Below are 16,075 nucleotides of genomic sequence, written 5' to 3'. Positions count from 1 at the left end.
GTAACCCGAGGTACCACTGTACCTGTCTCTGTGTTAGCCTTCCCTAAAAAGAAAATCCAGTCAGGCAAGCTGAAGATGATTTATTTAAAGCATTTTCACCTCACTTGTTAACTGAAGCCTCAGAATGGCTTACAAGAATCTGTAGTGAGACAGTTTCTGCCCTCAGGTTTATAATCTGAAAAACATTATGCACAGGGAAAGGGGCAGGGGGTAGGGAGCAAAGAAGAGAAGAGCAAGCTCACACACCAGTTCTTAAAAAATCCTGTTCTTTTAACGGCCAACTGGGATGGAAACAGTTCAGATAGCCTGATGGAATGGCTGCTGGTAGGTGATAGTTGACTGGAAGGCCAAAGGAAGTTGGTCTACTAGCAGGAGTGATGGAAAATTTGTGATTCTCTACTCTTCATCAGGTCTTAGCAGAGGCAACAGACCTGGGATAGTTTGGTCAGTAGAGCATGAGACTCTTAATCTCAGGGTTGTGCGTGCAAACCCTGTTAGGCAAAAGATTCCTGCATTACAAGGGGTTGGACTAGATGACCCTTATGGTTCCTTAAACCTCTACAGTTCTGTGAGTCTTTGATCATACGCCTGTAATCTCTATGGGTTTTTTTTGGGGGGGGTGAGGGTGTTTTCAGCCCAAGGGCCACACCCTTTCCTGAACAACCTTCTGAGGGGTACATGCCATTGGTGAGTGGGGCCTGAGGCAAAAGTGGAAAGTGTAACTAATAAACTAATAATACATACATACATACATACATACATACATACATACATACATCCCTGCCCATCTGGCTGGTAAATTCTACCTTTGTACAGTAGTTTCCACACACCTATCCTCTATCCAGGCAAGCCAAAGGCATCATCAGAGCTCAGTGACACATTCCAGTAAGGCAAAGGTGTGGGACAGGGTGTTGAAGCAGGACTAGTTAGGGGTGTGGTCTGCGGGTAGGAAGCAGGGGTGCCAACTTGAATAAAATATGGGAGGGCAGGCAAGCCCCACCCCCACAGAAGCGATCACCTGGCGTTACATGCACACCCCATTTGAATGTTTTTCCCCCCTTGTCTGGACTCTAATCTCATTTTACCAACTGTCTGGCTGCTGCTGTTCCTGTTCTGACAGGCAGGTGGGTTGATTACATGCTTGTTTTAGGTCTTCTATAAACCAAGATAACCTGCTTTTGTGGAAAGTACATTTTATCCTGTTTTGAATAATACAGCTCAATTAAAAACAATGCTTGTGATATCACCTCATATGCTATCAAAAAGCAACTTTAAAAATGCATTCTATGTACTGTCAAGGATCTAGAACACTATTCTAAATGTTACTTTAGTAACATTCAGATACGAATTGCTTGCTGAAAAGCTATTCGGAGTGTTAATAGCTATTTTGCATCATTTACAAAAAGCAAGGGTAAAGTGTAAGGTGTTTTGTTTGTTTGCTGGGGGAGTATTGAGTGCTCATTTAAACTCCTTTTCAATGTTTTGAACTCTTTCGAGCTTAGGTCTTATTTCTGTTCAGAGCTAAAATGAAATGTTCATGTTGTTACATGCCCAAGCTATTGAATGCCTGGAAATGTAACAGCTCAGTTTACTCTGTCAGTAAGTTGCTTTGCCAGATAAGTTGTCTGTCATGCATTGTTTCCTTTTACCTCTTCTCTCTCCCCCCCTCCCCAGTTAAATCTCTGAAGCTTCTAATCTGAATCTTCCTTACATGGTAAATTATTCATAGCATGGAGAATACAGGGAGAGTGGATTTTTATCCCTTTCTCATAACACTAGAAACTGTGGACATCTAGTTAAGCTTAATGTTAGACTATTCACGATGATTCAAGCAGCAGATAATTAAACTATGGAACTCTATGCCACAGGAGGCAGCGATAGCTACCAGCCTAGCTGACTTTAAAAGTTGAGACAAATTAATGGAGGGAGAGGACTATTGATGGTTACTAGTCATGGTGGATATGCTCTACCTCAGAGGTCAGCAAAATTTTTCAGCAGGGGGCCGGTCCACTGTCCCTCAGACCTTGTGGGGGGCCAGACTATATTTTGAAAAGGAAAAAAAATGAACAAATTCCTATGCCCCACAAAGAACCCAGAGATGCATTTTAAATAAAAGGACACATTCTACTCATGTAAAAACATGCTGATTCCTGGACCGTCTGTGGGCCGGATTGAGAAGGCGATTGGGCCGGATCTGGCCCCCGGGCCTTAGTTTGCCTACCCATGCTCTACCTCCACAACTGTGAAGCAACAATGTTTCTGAGTGCTAGTTACTGGAAGCCACAGGAGGGGAGAATGTTCGTGTGCTCCAATCCTGCCTGCAGATTTCCCACAGGCACCTGGTTTGCTGCAGTAAGAACAGGACTCTGGACCAGATGAGACATTGGCCTGATCCAGCAGGTTGTTCTTATGTTCTTACCAGAATTGTGGGGAAAGGTAGCCACCTACCTGCAGACAAATACTGAAACCCAGAATGGAGTAAGCTCCATTTATAGGCAGTGGGATTTACTTCTGAGTAAACATGCAGTGGATTGTACTCAAAACATAGCTAGGTATGTTAATAAGCAAATGAATTATCAGGTAATCAGTGTAGGATTGTAGGTCTGACTCTGCAGGAGGTCATCAAGGAAACTAAATCATTTAGCAACTTAAATACTGGGGATGTGGCTCTAAAGTTGGGTCCCTATTTGCCTCCACTGTTTCCAGCCCTCTTAGATCTACAATTCTCCCCACTGGTTTTTACTTTCCTCAGTTATCTTTATTTAAACTCACTTCTTCTTCCACCTCTGATTTCCTTAGCTGTTGTGTTTTGGGCTGATGCATCATCTGCCCTTCTTCTTGAAGTCTCTGGCCCCTCTTCCATGGCTCCCTGCTTTTTCTTGTTGGACCAGGAGTGGTTAACCTGTGGCCCTCCAGATGCTGTTGGACTCCATCTCCCATCAGCCCCAAGCAGCATGATCAATGGTCAGGTATGATGGGACTTGTAGTCCAATGAGATCTGGAAAGGCCTCAGATTAGTTACCCCTGTCCTACACTTTCAACTTGGCTCTGACCCATGCTTCCTTTGTATTGTCTTTCCACAGCAATTTATGCATTATCTGACTTTATGCTCATTTGCAGAGCAAAATAGGTAATCTGCTCAAGAGTATATTGCAGCAATATCTCTAATACCACCCCTCCCGATGTCCATGCAAGTACTTCCCTTATAGCTGCAGATATAACTATAGCTATATAGATTAAGCATGGGAGAACTTCCACCCTTAAGGCTTCAGAATTGGTCTTTGGCCTGCCAGATGCAAGATGGCTAAACTGACGTACATGGCAACTTAATGATTCATCTTAGTCTGGCAGATAATGCTGGGAGTTGGAATTATGCTAATGAGATGAGAGGTATAATGTTTCCCTGTTTAGGGAAGTTTTTAAGGATTGATGTTTTTAGATATGCTGTAACCTAACCAGAGTGGCTGGGGAAACTCAGCCAGATGGGTGGGGTACAAATAATAAAATTATATATATTTTCTAGTGGTGTCAAAAGGCACGGAACACTGAATAGCCAGCCAGTCTTTGCATGGCTTTCTCTGTAGTTCTATAGGGCATGGGGAGGGAGGGGCATTGCTTTGGGGTAGACAGTAATGGAGGTTTCAAACATAGCCTGTTTCTTTCTCTTGCTCTTTCCCGCTCCCCCAGGCATTCTGTTTTGTACCTCTTTCTTCTGAGTTAGTGAAGCAGTTCAAGAGGAGGGAATAACTCATTCAAAATTATGTCCAGAACATTATATATATATATCTTAGCAGAACAATAACAAGCTTTTGTTTCTTCTTTCATTCCTGAACAGATGTTGGCATACTAGCAAAGCAGTATCTTGAGAAAGGCCTTTTGGTGCCAGATCATGTATTCACACGAGTAATGATAACAGAACTGGAAAAAATGCAGACCCAGCCTTGGTTACTTGATGGTAAGTGACCCCTCCCCCTTTTCTTTAAACATTTCGAGTGCTAGTAAAAACCATTTTGCACTTCCCTCCTTCTACAGGCTCTTTTAAATTTGATTTAAATAACATGCTATTTGTGGAAAAGTAATGTAACATGAAAACAGCCTTTCCTGTATTTTTAGCAACTGGTGGTGTAATGGGGAGGTAAGTGAGAACACCCTGAGAGCTTCTAAGGACAGAGGATTCATAGTTAAACCTTTGGCAACTATGATTCCACACATGGAAACTAAGGGATGAAAATATCTGGGTTTCTTTCACAATGGTGCATTTATTGAGCAACTGAAGAAAGGTGACCACAGTCCAAGCCACCTTGGATTTCTCTTGGGGCAGCTCAGTACAGTACTTGCCTGAATTACTTTCAAGTACTAATATGGACTACTCTGCTTCTAACATCCCAACACATTCAATTTCATTTTGCCTCAAATGTTCATTTGGTGAATGAACTGGAAGGTTACTGATGATGCCTAGAGCAGTGTGTCCTGCAACTGGCTATTATTGGTTTCCGCGTCGGCACACACGGAAAATCGCCGCTTTCACCTCAGTACCTGAAAAAGGTGAAAAAGACTGGCCTACTCTTTTAGGAAAAAGAACCATGATAATACTGTGGGAGATACAGGATACTAAGCAGGAGGTATCATCTTTTCCTAAGGTCATCAGTGTGATGCCCACAGGGACCAGTGTGCCCACCAGCAGGTGCCCACAGAACATAATATTGTTGTAAAGATCCCTTTCAAAATCCAGAGTGTGTGGATGTTCAAGGCTTTCTGCTTTCCCTGTTCAGTGCCTGTTTGCTCGACTTACCCCACGCTAATCACATAACCTTGAACATGTCAATGTGTCATTGATGCCACAACTGGACGCCCACCATCCCATTTGTTCTGAACAGAGGAGAGGTACAAAGAGCTATTCCTAGCAGTTCTTGTTGAAGATGGTATCTTTTCCTTCATTGATGGGGTATGACCACAGCACTTTGTGGTCCTGTTTCTTTTTCTGCTATTTAGATGTAACAGCTATTTTGTGTTATGCCATGCCCTCATGGCAGCTATTTGGTGAGTGGTGCCCACTGACCTCAAAAGATTGGCTACCCCTGCTATATTCATATCCTGTGTTAGACTGTCTCTCAACTTCTGCTACTATGGCCAATGAATGCAAAAGCACTAGGTACTTATATTTTTGAAAATATAAGATGGAAATTTTATTGCTGTTTAATGGGTGATATCCTATGTAGCCTGAGGGGGTGTCTACTTGCGCAGTGGTGTGTGTGTGTCTTCTTCCTCCACTGCCCCACCTGCAGAGTCCTGCTCAGGTTTGGCCAGGCTTATGTTTGACAACACAGTCCTTCTCGTAACTAGGCCCCAAGCCAACTAGGAGTTCAAAGACAAGTGCCAACACGTTGAATTGTGCATTGAAAGCAGTAGTAGTGCTGTCTGTTGTTTCAGCATGGTCTTGACCTTCTGAAATGAAATTGTGCAGTGGTTGAAAAACACATGCTTTAGCTTTGCCATGCTTCCCAGTGAAAAATGACACATAGGAGTCTTGCTATCCTCCAGTGCTTGGGGATATGCCTAAGCTGTGAGGCTCCTGGATCGGCCTTCTGTTGCATGAAACTGTGTGCTCTCTCTGTGTGTCTGAAGTGTGGCAAGTAGCAACTGATAGGTGGGAAGGAAGGCATAGAGCCAAGATAAATTGCTAATAGCAACGTCATCTGTGTGCTATGAACAATTGCTAGCCATGCCTCATTTATGCTAATTTGCATCCTGATTATTATTATTTTTAAAAATAGATGCTTCATCCAAAAATCATTTTATTTTAAAAAACCAAGTTTCCTTGCATTCAGGAAGCTTGAGTTTATGACAAATTACTATGGGAAGAATTGATTATATGGATTTCTGAACCCAGCCTCCATACTAAAGCAGGAAGATAGAGGTCAAAAACAGAACAAATACTACTTTTTGGGGGGAGGGGATGGCAGTACTTGCCCATGCATACTTGAATTTAACTTTTTGTAAATAATAAAATTCTGCAACAGTCTCCATCTCTCTCTATTACTGAGTAAGGTGTAAAGGTAAAGGACCCCTGGACAGTTCAGTCCGGTCAAAGGCGACTATGGGGTGTGGCGTTCATCTCACTTCAGGCCGAGGGAGCCAGCATTTGTCCACAGACAGCTTTCCAGGTCATGTGGCCAGCATAACTAAACCACTACTGGTACATGGAACACAGTGATGGAAGCCAGAGCTCACGGAAACACAGTTTACCTTCCTGCAGCAGTGGTACCTATTTATCTACTTGCACTGGTGTGCTTTCCAACTGCTAGGTTGGCAGGAGCTAGGACAGAGCAATGGGAGCTCACCCTGTTGCACGGATTAGAACCGCCAACCCTTCCGATCGCAAGCCCAAGAAGCTCAGTGGTTTAGAACTTTAGGCCACAGCGCCACACTGGACAGAGAGACTATGAGACTTCTAGCCAAGTTGGCAGATCAGATGAGAAAGACTTTATTTTCTGCTCAGGGACTTATTTACTAACAAACCTTGAGTAGCAAAACAATAAAAGCTTTCTGCCTTGAAATGCAGCTGCTACTTGGCATTAACCAACTTTTCCCAACCTAATGCTCTCCAGATGTTTCTACCAGCCACAACAGCATGGATCAGGGATGATAGTAGTTGCAGTTCGAGGCATCCTGGGGGAACCAGGTTGGGGAAAGCTGGTGCAAAGTGTGCATTAGTTCGAGATGGTATAAGGCACACACATCTGATATAAAAGTGAAGGAGCTCTATCTAAGTTGCTTATACTTCAGAGAAAGGTCTGGGCAGGAATCTAGCCACAAATTATGCACTATTTTGCTCACTATAACATACTTATGATTTATTCAGTAGTTGTCTCCTTTTTTTTCTTGACCAAGTTCCAGATCTATATCTCTATAATATTAAAGAGGTGGCTTGCATGAGATTTAAACAGCCACTTGCTTGAATAAATGTGTCCTTGCTGAAATACTGCAGTATTCAGAAAGAGAAATAAGTTGTTGCAGGTTCTGAAATGTTCCTGTTCATCTACATAAAGAAACCAGTGTGGTTTGAGAGCTCCAGGAACTAATGCACATGGCTTGCAGTACTGTAAAAGATCACGTTGTTTCCTAACGAAAGACATGAAGTAAATCTTTAACACTCCCATCCTCTCTTACAGTGATTCTCACTGTTGCAAAGAACATGTGTAGATCTAGTCAAGACTGCCAGCACAAGAAGATAGCACTGTGTATTTATAAAAAGAGAAAAACCCATTTGTTCTGTTAACTCAGTGCTTGGTAAACCATGTGGTGGAAAGCAAAGCAAAACACCCCTCGGGGGCTGTTGGACAGTCTGAATTGGGGGCAAATATGGTTATCAATCAGGGCCTGAGTAATAGGAATCTGTCTTCTACTGAGCTGGGCCATTGGTCCATCTAGCTTAGTGTGGTGTGACGCTGACTAATAATAATAGTAATATTTGTACCCTGCCCATCTGACTGGGATGCCCCAGCCACTCTGGGCAGCTTCCATCATATACAAAAACATAATGAAACATCAAACATAAAATACCTTCCTATACAGGTTTGGCAACGAAAGCTCATGTAGTAATTAAAGTAGCTTAATACTAGCATATTACATTGTGTGGGGCAGCAGTCAGAACAATCCCTGGTGTGATTGCTCCTATAGCCTATTGCACTTGAGATCCTGATACTGTTTTAAGTCTGTAGTCACAACACAAGTGGGGGTAGATAGGTAGGTGATGAATTTAAAACTCACGGCAAACTCTTGTAACAGGTTATTAATTTTTGTTCTCTTTTTGCACATAGGTTTTCCAAGGACACTGGGTCAAGCTGAAGCACTTGACACAATATGTGAACTGGATCTAGTGATAAGCTTGAACATCCCATTTGAGTCCCTAAAAGACCGCCTAAGTGCTCGTTGGATTCACCCAGCAAGTGGGAGAGTCTATAATATGGAATTCAACCCACCTCAAGTACATGTAAGATAACTAGTCCTCCCCAAACAATGTGACTTGGCAAGAGAAACCATAGACTATTCATCTGCCAGTAAAAATGGTGAATTATCTTAATAGTTGTCAGTGTGTTGCCATTGGGTTTTGATGTTGTCTTCATTCAGGGGAACTGTCCAAAGCCCTGCTTCTCAGGCACACAAATAATTCCTTCCATGCATCATTTTGAAACAGGAAGGTCAGGTGAGTTCCATCTGTGCTTGCCAAATGGTAAAGAGAAGGAACCATTTGTGTGTATGAGAAGTAGTACATAGGAGATTTTCCCTGGCAGAAAACAATAGAACCCAGTGGGAACATGGAAATTTATTGAAAACTATATTGTAATACTGGGTGCTACTTAACACTATTAGCATTTTTGTGTACTCACCAATTGGCTTTGCCTGTGTTCCCATTTTTTCCACATTGGGTGTGGCTCTTTTGGGTGAGGGCTGTGTATAATTTGGCATACCAGTAGCACATGTGTCTGTCTGAAGTATTTGGCTATATTGTGCCCCTAGTTCCTTGCTATAACCAAGACTGTGAAGATAGGCCAAAATTTGACACTTTTTTGCCTGAATGTTAATTTTATTTTCAGTGCAGCATAATCATATCCCTTGGTAATACTAACATGTTGATTTGTCATGCCACTCTTGTTAACAGGGGGTTGATGACGTTACTGGTGAGCCATTAATCCAACGGGAAGATGATAAACCTGAAGCTGTTGCTGCTAGGCTTAGAAAATACAAAGATGCTGCAAAGCCTGTAATGGAATTGTACAAGTAAGTTGGAAGCCCAAGCTCCATCTAAGACTAAATTTAATTGTTACGGTGTATGTGCCGTGGCATGGCAGTAGAGTTTTCATATTATTTCACGAAAATTCTGCTGCCATAATCATGGCATATACATTTCTGGAAGCAGTTTCGTTGGCCAACTTAATATGTTCTAAACTGTATTAATTATTAGTACATTATATTATTGAACTTTGGCTAATGAAATCATAGCTGGGCATCTAGATTAAACTTTGGAATGAGATATCTTGTCTCCATATCATTTAGGAAACCAAAATTGGAGCATGCATGAGTGGCTATATATATATATCACACACATACTACCTTATACTGTCATACCTCTGGTTACATCCGCTTCATGTTACGTTCTTTCAGGTTACGTACCCAGAAGTACTGGAAAGGGTTACTTCCGGGTTTCGCCGCTCGCGCATGCACAGACACGCAAAATGACATCATAGGCATGCGCAGAAGCGGCGAATTGCGACCCACACGTGCACAGGTGCGCCGCTGTGGGTTGCACTCTTTTTCTGTTGCGAACAGGCCTCTGGAACGGATCCCATTCTCAACCAGAGGTACCACTGTATTAGAAAATAGCTATGTGTACACAGAACATATGCCCAAGGGTTACCACATGTTGGTGAAGCCCATGGGTCTCCTTGCACGGGTTCTATTCTTGGAGAGAACCAAGTGTGATGGAAAGTGGAAGTACAGGTACTGTGTGTCCACACACATACCGTATTTTTTGCACCCTGTTCTAATCTGCAAATCCACTCCAGAGGTTTAGACAAACACACAAAATCCAAACACACAAGGCTCTTCCATGTGGGAAATAACATGCCATTTATATATAACAGTCCTTCATTTCTCTTTTATTCTGTCGGTGCCCATGGCTTGTGGAATATTTCACACATTGCCTTCCTTGGTCACAAGTACGAATACAAGTACACACACTAAAAAAGGGAATATGAATCAGCACTCTATCATAAAATAATAATTTCATTGTAACTAAACTTACAACACTAGGGTTGGTTGGTTTGTAAAGATTCTTCATTTACAATTTTTTTTAATTTCTTTATTTCAGAAACAGAGGAATCCTACACTCATTCTCTGGGACAGAGACCAACAAAATATGGCCTTATGTGTATTCTCTGGTGTCCAGCAAAATTCCTCCACTCCAGGCCAAAGAAGCAAACTAAGCATTTCCAAAACAAGCAAGAGTTAATATAACCAGAGTTAATTTTCTATTAAGTTTGTGGTGTCCTGTATCTGTGCTCTGCCTTTATATATATATATATATATATAGAAAGCAGCTGTCTCCCTGGTTTTACTGGAGAATAGCTGCAGAAATATAGTGATAGCTAAGAACATCTCTGAAAATGCTATATGGAATCCTAGTCCTCAGCATATTAAGTACTTGTGCATGGACTTCCAAGGAATCCTAAATTGTTATGCAGAGACAGCTATACCTTAGGAGGCTTACAGAGCCTGTTGTCTGTTCCATCTAGCCACAGCTAGTTCTTCTGCATATTCAGTGTGCCATTTCATGAATGTTTGGAATTGTTTTCCTTGATCTAACACTCCACAGCAATTTAAAAACAAACACTTCTCTAAATGTACCTGCAGTGCAACAAGCACTGTGGAGCATATATGCATTATATAGTTCAAATAACAAAAAATGTGTTCAAGTATCAATTAATGGGGAATGGAAATTATGGTTGTTTTTAAACATGTTGGTTTGCGGAAAATACCAACATTTAAGAATATATATAATAAAAATGCTGCTGTAATGTTTATGGAACTAGTTTGTAATTCAGTGGTGTGGATTTAGGCCATCCTGTATACTAGGATATAAATGTGGTCTATTTTTTTTATCAAAAAAAGTTGCACAACTTGGATAGTATTATTATAGCCTTAATATTATACAGTGTTACAGCCTGTTACTAACTGCCAATGAGCTTCTGCTCTCTTTTTATCACATTTAAAATTATCCCAAATTATCTCCCAGACAAGTGATTGTATGATTTAACATAATGACCTGTCCAGATGATCACTATTATATTGAGCTGCTTCACAAGTCACTTGTTTGCAAGTCACATTAAGTCATAGTTTAACCTCTGAAATGGCATACACTTTTACTGTTGGTTTTGTCCAAACCAGAGACTTGTTGTTTCCTCCCATAAACAAATCACAATCAAGAAACCAAGAGCAAATCTTGGTTACGGCTTGTGATTTGGACAGAAACAAACCATAAACCTAGGTTCAGATGTAATGGCAAGCCAGATCATTGCTTGTTTCCTGGGCAGTGGCAAAAGCAGGGGAAGAGTGAAATGCCTGCAATTTTGTCAGTGTGCACTAGCATGCTGTGTGTTCACATTAAACGTTTAAGCCATTTAGTTTAATTGTGGTTTATTGTGACATGTGAACCAGGACAGTAAGCAACAAATTTTCATGACCACACAGTCTAGGAAAAACGCTGTCACAAATGTGGAAACTGTTGCCAATATATATCAATGGTTTGATTATTAGACTTGTTCATATAAAGACAATCAGTTGCGAAGGCTCACATGTGCAAAAGGAAAAAAAGTTATGTACTGGACCAAAGACTTAGGCTATGTACACTTTAGCCGTGTTAAAACACAGTGAGATGGTTCTCTCCCACTGCATTTGAAGTTGCATTTGCATGTTGCTGTACACACTAGAAAGGGGACAGGAATATCCTACCCAAAGCACATTTCCTCTTTTCCCATGCCTGCAACCCCCCTAGCCAGCTCCTATTTATGAAGTGGTCATTGTGCATGCATGATCATTATGCACGTGCAATGGCTATCTCAAATGTACACAGCTCAGCTTAAATTGCATAGTGGATGTGAGTGGAGTTTTCAAATTGGATGGAAGCTGGTTTGAAGCATCAAACAGCTGTATTTCTCAAGAAACTACAGGATAGATGTGAGTTGTGGCCAATGACACATATGTATGGCTTCAAACCCAGGTGGTGGGAGCAAACCAGAGCCAGCTTCAATGGTAATGTGTACATAGCTTTACTTCAGTTGGTCTCTCTCTCTGTGTGTTTTAACCACCTGTCTTTAAATGAAGTCATTTCTTTCCTGTGTGAGTTTGACCTGTTTTAAACCAATTTTCCCTTTCCTCTAAGTGGTCTGTGTTTGTCCACATAAGTCTTAAGATCTCATCTATTAGTTCCAATGTACTTTTCTCTGAATGCTTCTTTGCATCATTCACTAGAATCTGAATGAAAATGAAGGTAAGTAAGCACTCAGGTCTGAATGGAAGCAAAATGGTCTACTATGCATGTATTCCTTGATAGCTGGCCATTTGGAATGTTGCTCTTGAAATGTATTGCTAAGCGTGCTAAGCTGACTTGAACATTGAGCAGATTGCTACCAAATAATTTTAGACCAAAAGCTGAACAGAAACACTTGATTTTTCCAGAGCAATTGTTTCAAAACTTTCTTTCCTCAAAGAACCAGTTTCTGCATAGATGTTACTTCTAAAGAATTCCAGGATTCCCTGAAGATAACGTAGAATTCTAGGTTATATTTTAGCTTATGATTTGGCTCTTGCAGTACATGCATGGGCCAGCCATAATTCATGGTTCCTGGTGTTGATCCATGCAAAATGGAGATGGTACCTTAGAATATTTTCAATACACTCCCTCAGAGAGCACATTTAATCAGATCAGTAGTGATGGGAATGCTGGTCTGCCATTATAGATCTCCTCACTGTAGAACCTGTAGCAAGGAATGCCAGAGTTCTCCAGACCAGTCTTAAAACTACTGTTTCAGATCAATCAAATCAAATCAAATCAAATGTGCTTTAACTTTTCTCTTCACTTTCCTGCATGTTGGATTGGACCCAGAGCAAAATAAATTGCACTTAAGACCTGTTGAATTCAGTGTGATATGTTAGTGGTAAGTAACTTGTATCCAACTGAAATCAATAGGATGTAAGTGCAACTTAACTTTGTTTCCACTTTTCTATTTCCTTTCCTGTAGTACAGGCATAGCCAATGTGATGCCCTCCAGAGTTTGCTGCACTCCAACTCCCATCAACCCTCACCATCGACAATGCTCTCTGGGCTGATGGGAGTTGTAGCTAAACCTCTGGAGGGCACCATGTTGGATACCCCTGCTGTAGTATATGAAATAGTCAAAGGCTATTGGTTAAAGTGGGTGTGTGTCTCCTATTAATGCGAGGAGCACAAAAATGTAGGCTGCTGTCCATGGAGAAAGAGTGTGATACTTTTCCGTGAACAGATTGTTTTCATGCTACACAGCATTGAAGTAAAGCAGACTTCCTTTTGTACCACATGGCAAAGAAATATGATCTGTTCGTTCATGGGCAGATCAGCAGTGGTCTCAACCATGCCCCGTCTTTCCTGCTTCTGAGCTTAATCTCCAGTCAGCAGCACTGGCTGTGGTTGAACTTTCCCCCCTGCACTCTCCCCATGCCTTGTTCAGCTGGTCAGAGATTATAGCTCAGGAGTGGGGGAAACACTGCTGGGGAGAGGCCAGTGGACCAGACTGGGAAGTCCTGCAGGTATTACCCATCTCCACCCCAGAATCAAAAACTAGTTTCTCTTTAAGTGGTCAAAACAAAAAAAAACTGGGAGTTTTCCATAATTCTTAAATGTATAGAGGTGTGTGTGTGTGTGTGTGTGTGTGTGCGCGCGCATACCCATTTTTGTGTATTTTTTCCTATATCCAGAGTTCATATAGCAGCTTTCCTAAACTGGAAGCAAATACTGTAATTTTGATGCATAATATTTGACAGGAACTATAACTTGATCTGAGTGTCCTCAAGTTGCCTTATTTTATATAAAATGCGGGGAGAAATTATTCTGAATTATGCTTTATAGTCCCCACCGCCAAGAGACCTATGCTAGTTTGATGATAAAATTATGCCGTTTAAGTCCCCCCCCCCCCACTGGCTAGCATATTATACAAGAAGCTTTATAGTATTTGAGAATGGGCTACTGTATTAACTGCCAAACTAAGTGAAATAACATTTTAACATCAGCAGTGCAAGACTACAGCTTAATGCCATCTTACACCTATATTAGTGTTTGTTCTACCCAATAGCTGTTTGCATAACTGTTTGAACCCACTAAGCCCTGGCAGCATAGGGATAATACTTCACAATGTCTTAACCATTGTGCAAACAATGGTGAACCTTGGGGGTCTCAAATTTCAGCTGCACCCTGTGTGACGCCAAAATTTGGCAACCCCTTGCTCTACTCTAATTCATAGCTGCAGCACCCAGTGCGAACAAACTAGTTACGCTCCCCTAAATCCCCCTTTAGTGCAGTGGAAATGTTGGTGGTTCTCAGTTCTCTTCTCTACACTTGGATGTAAAGTGTGGATAAGCACTTTTTCCTGAACATACACATCCTAACAGTCAAGGCTCTATCCATAAGTACCGTATTTTTCGCTCTATAAGACGCACCAGACCACAAGGCGCACCTAGTTTTTGGAGGAGAAAAACAAGAAAAAAAATATTCTGAATCTCAGAAGCCAGAACAGCAAGAGGGTATCACTGCGCAGTGAAAGCAGCAATCCCTCTTGCTGTTCTGGCTTCTGGGATAGCTGCGCAGCCTGCATTCGCTCCATAAGACGCACACACATTTCCCCTTACTTTTTAGGAGGGAAAAAGTGAGTCTTATAGAGCAAAAAATACGGTATTTCCTTTTGAGAAGGAGGAGCATGCTATCTGAATGCAGCCTGAGTTTTTCAGGCTGCACTGTTGTAGAGCAAAATGACAGGGAATGGCAAGCTGTCATCTGGCTCTGCCGGTACCCAAAAAAGCATTCTGTATACAAAGATGCATCCCAGGAACCAGACTCTAGCATTGCTGCTTTTTTCTTTTTTGCACTTTTATCAAGACAATCTGGACATTCAATGTAGATGAAGCAACTACTATATTTGTGCTTTAGAAAGACTAAAGGTCTTCTGAAGGTCAACTGTCTCCTGAGACGGCTCATGTGGTGCTGATAACACCAAGATTGCAAGTTCGATCCCCATAAGGGACAGCGGCATATTCCTGTCCTGCATGGGGTTGGACTAGACAATCCTCAGGGTCCCTTCCAGCTCTACAGTTTTTGATTCTATGTACTGAGGACTCCAGCACTGCAACTCTATAACATCTAATGCAGGGAGTTTCCAGAAAGAATGAGAAGGGTTTACGTATCCCTGTAATTGGCTACAATGATGAGCACATTTTAAGCTAATAACAAAGAATCCAAAGAGTTTAACAAAAAATCCATCACCTCTCACTGTGACTACTTCTGAGTGGGCCAGGTATACATGAGGCCATCAATTATATAGAGAAGGCTCAGATATCCATGAGTTGTCATGTTTTTTTTAAGTGACTTTCCATGTGGTGCACATAATTAAATGTGTGACAAATGTATGTTTACACAAAGAATTGGACACCAGTGATAGAATGCACTTTTGTATTTTTTATTAGATCTTCATTTTTATACAAAAAGCAATATCTAGAATAACCAGGGAGATGGGTCACCAAGTGCCCTCTCCTTCCCTGGCTTCCAAGGAGAAGCTTCTTTTAGTAAACCATCTCCTGAAGGTGTCTTAAGTGATGGGAGGGACATTGGGAGATACCTTCATTCACTGAAACTCAAAGCACTCTAGTTTCAAGGGGGCAGGAAGGTATGGCTGCCTTCTAGGGGGCTTCTTTGTTCAGCCTGTGGCAGGTGGGAGAAGACTCATATATATATATATATATATATATATATATATATATATATATATGGGTTTGTTTCATGTCTTGACTGAGTTCTATATTTTTATCATGTTTTTCTTCACCATGGGCTGTCTCCAGGGTTGCAGAAGCAGAAGTCATGTTTGTGCAATGGATCCCCTTCTTTCACCTGCTCTCCCCTGTAGACCCAACAAAAGTCCTCGCCAAAGAGTTGTGCAGGGGGGTGGGGACTGACCAAACATTCTGGGCCTTATCATTTGGGGCTGCAGTGAAAGAAGGTAACCCCAAACTGGCCAAGGAATCTTGCACTCTGCTGTCTTCCTCTCATGCAACATTGGATTTTAATACAATATGGTTGAGGTTACTTGCTCAGCACCCCAACTTTTTTTACCTGCTTGTATATCTATGCATTAAGAGCAACTGGCCTATGTGAGCAGAATATATCGAGTATGAGACTTGGGCTGCTTCCAGACTGTAACTATGTATTTAACAAATGTTGTTTGGCTTCAGAGTGATGGGAAAGAACTGCAGAAAGATAACAAAGAATCCATCC

The 16,075-nt window shown here is 41.6% G+C and overlaps 1 protein-coding gene and 1 long non-coding RNA gene across 6 annotated transcripts in view; one reads left to right on the top strand and one right to left on the bottom strand.

Moving 5' to 3' along the window:
• Window positions 1–12,998, top strand: part of AK4 (adenylate kinase 4) — a 29,367-nt gene extending 16,369 nt beyond the window's left edge. For all 5 annotated transcript variants that reach the window (XM_083621191.1, XM_083621192.1, XM_083621195.1 and 2 more), the window contains exons 3-6: window positions 3,836–3,955; window positions 7,821–7,993; window positions 8,663–8,781; window positions 9,872–12,998. In XM_083621191.1, coding sequence (XP_083477317.1) covers window positions 3,836–3,955; window positions 7,821–7,993; window positions 8,663–8,781; window positions 9,872–9,986 — 527 coding nt within the window. In that variant the 3' untranslated portion in view covers window positions 9,987–12,998. The remainder of the gene's footprint in view (window positions 1–3,835; window positions 3,956–7,820; window positions 7,994–8,662; window positions 8,782–9,871) is intronic.
• LOC310765760 overlaps window positions 1–16,075 on the bottom strand; it is a 123,965-nt gene that overhangs the window by 48,290 nt on the left and 59,600 nt on the right. The window lies entirely within an intron of this gene.

Source organism: Podarcis filfolensis (genome assembly GCF_964270895.1).
Source record: "Podarcis filfolensis genome assembly, chromosome: 6".
Taxonomy (NCBI): Eukaryota; Metazoa; Chordata; class Lepidosauria; order Squamata; family Lacertidae; genus Podarcis; species Podarcis filfolensis.
The sequence above is the reverse complement of the archived record's forward strand: the minus strand, read 5'-3'. Positions and strand labels throughout refer to the sequence as shown.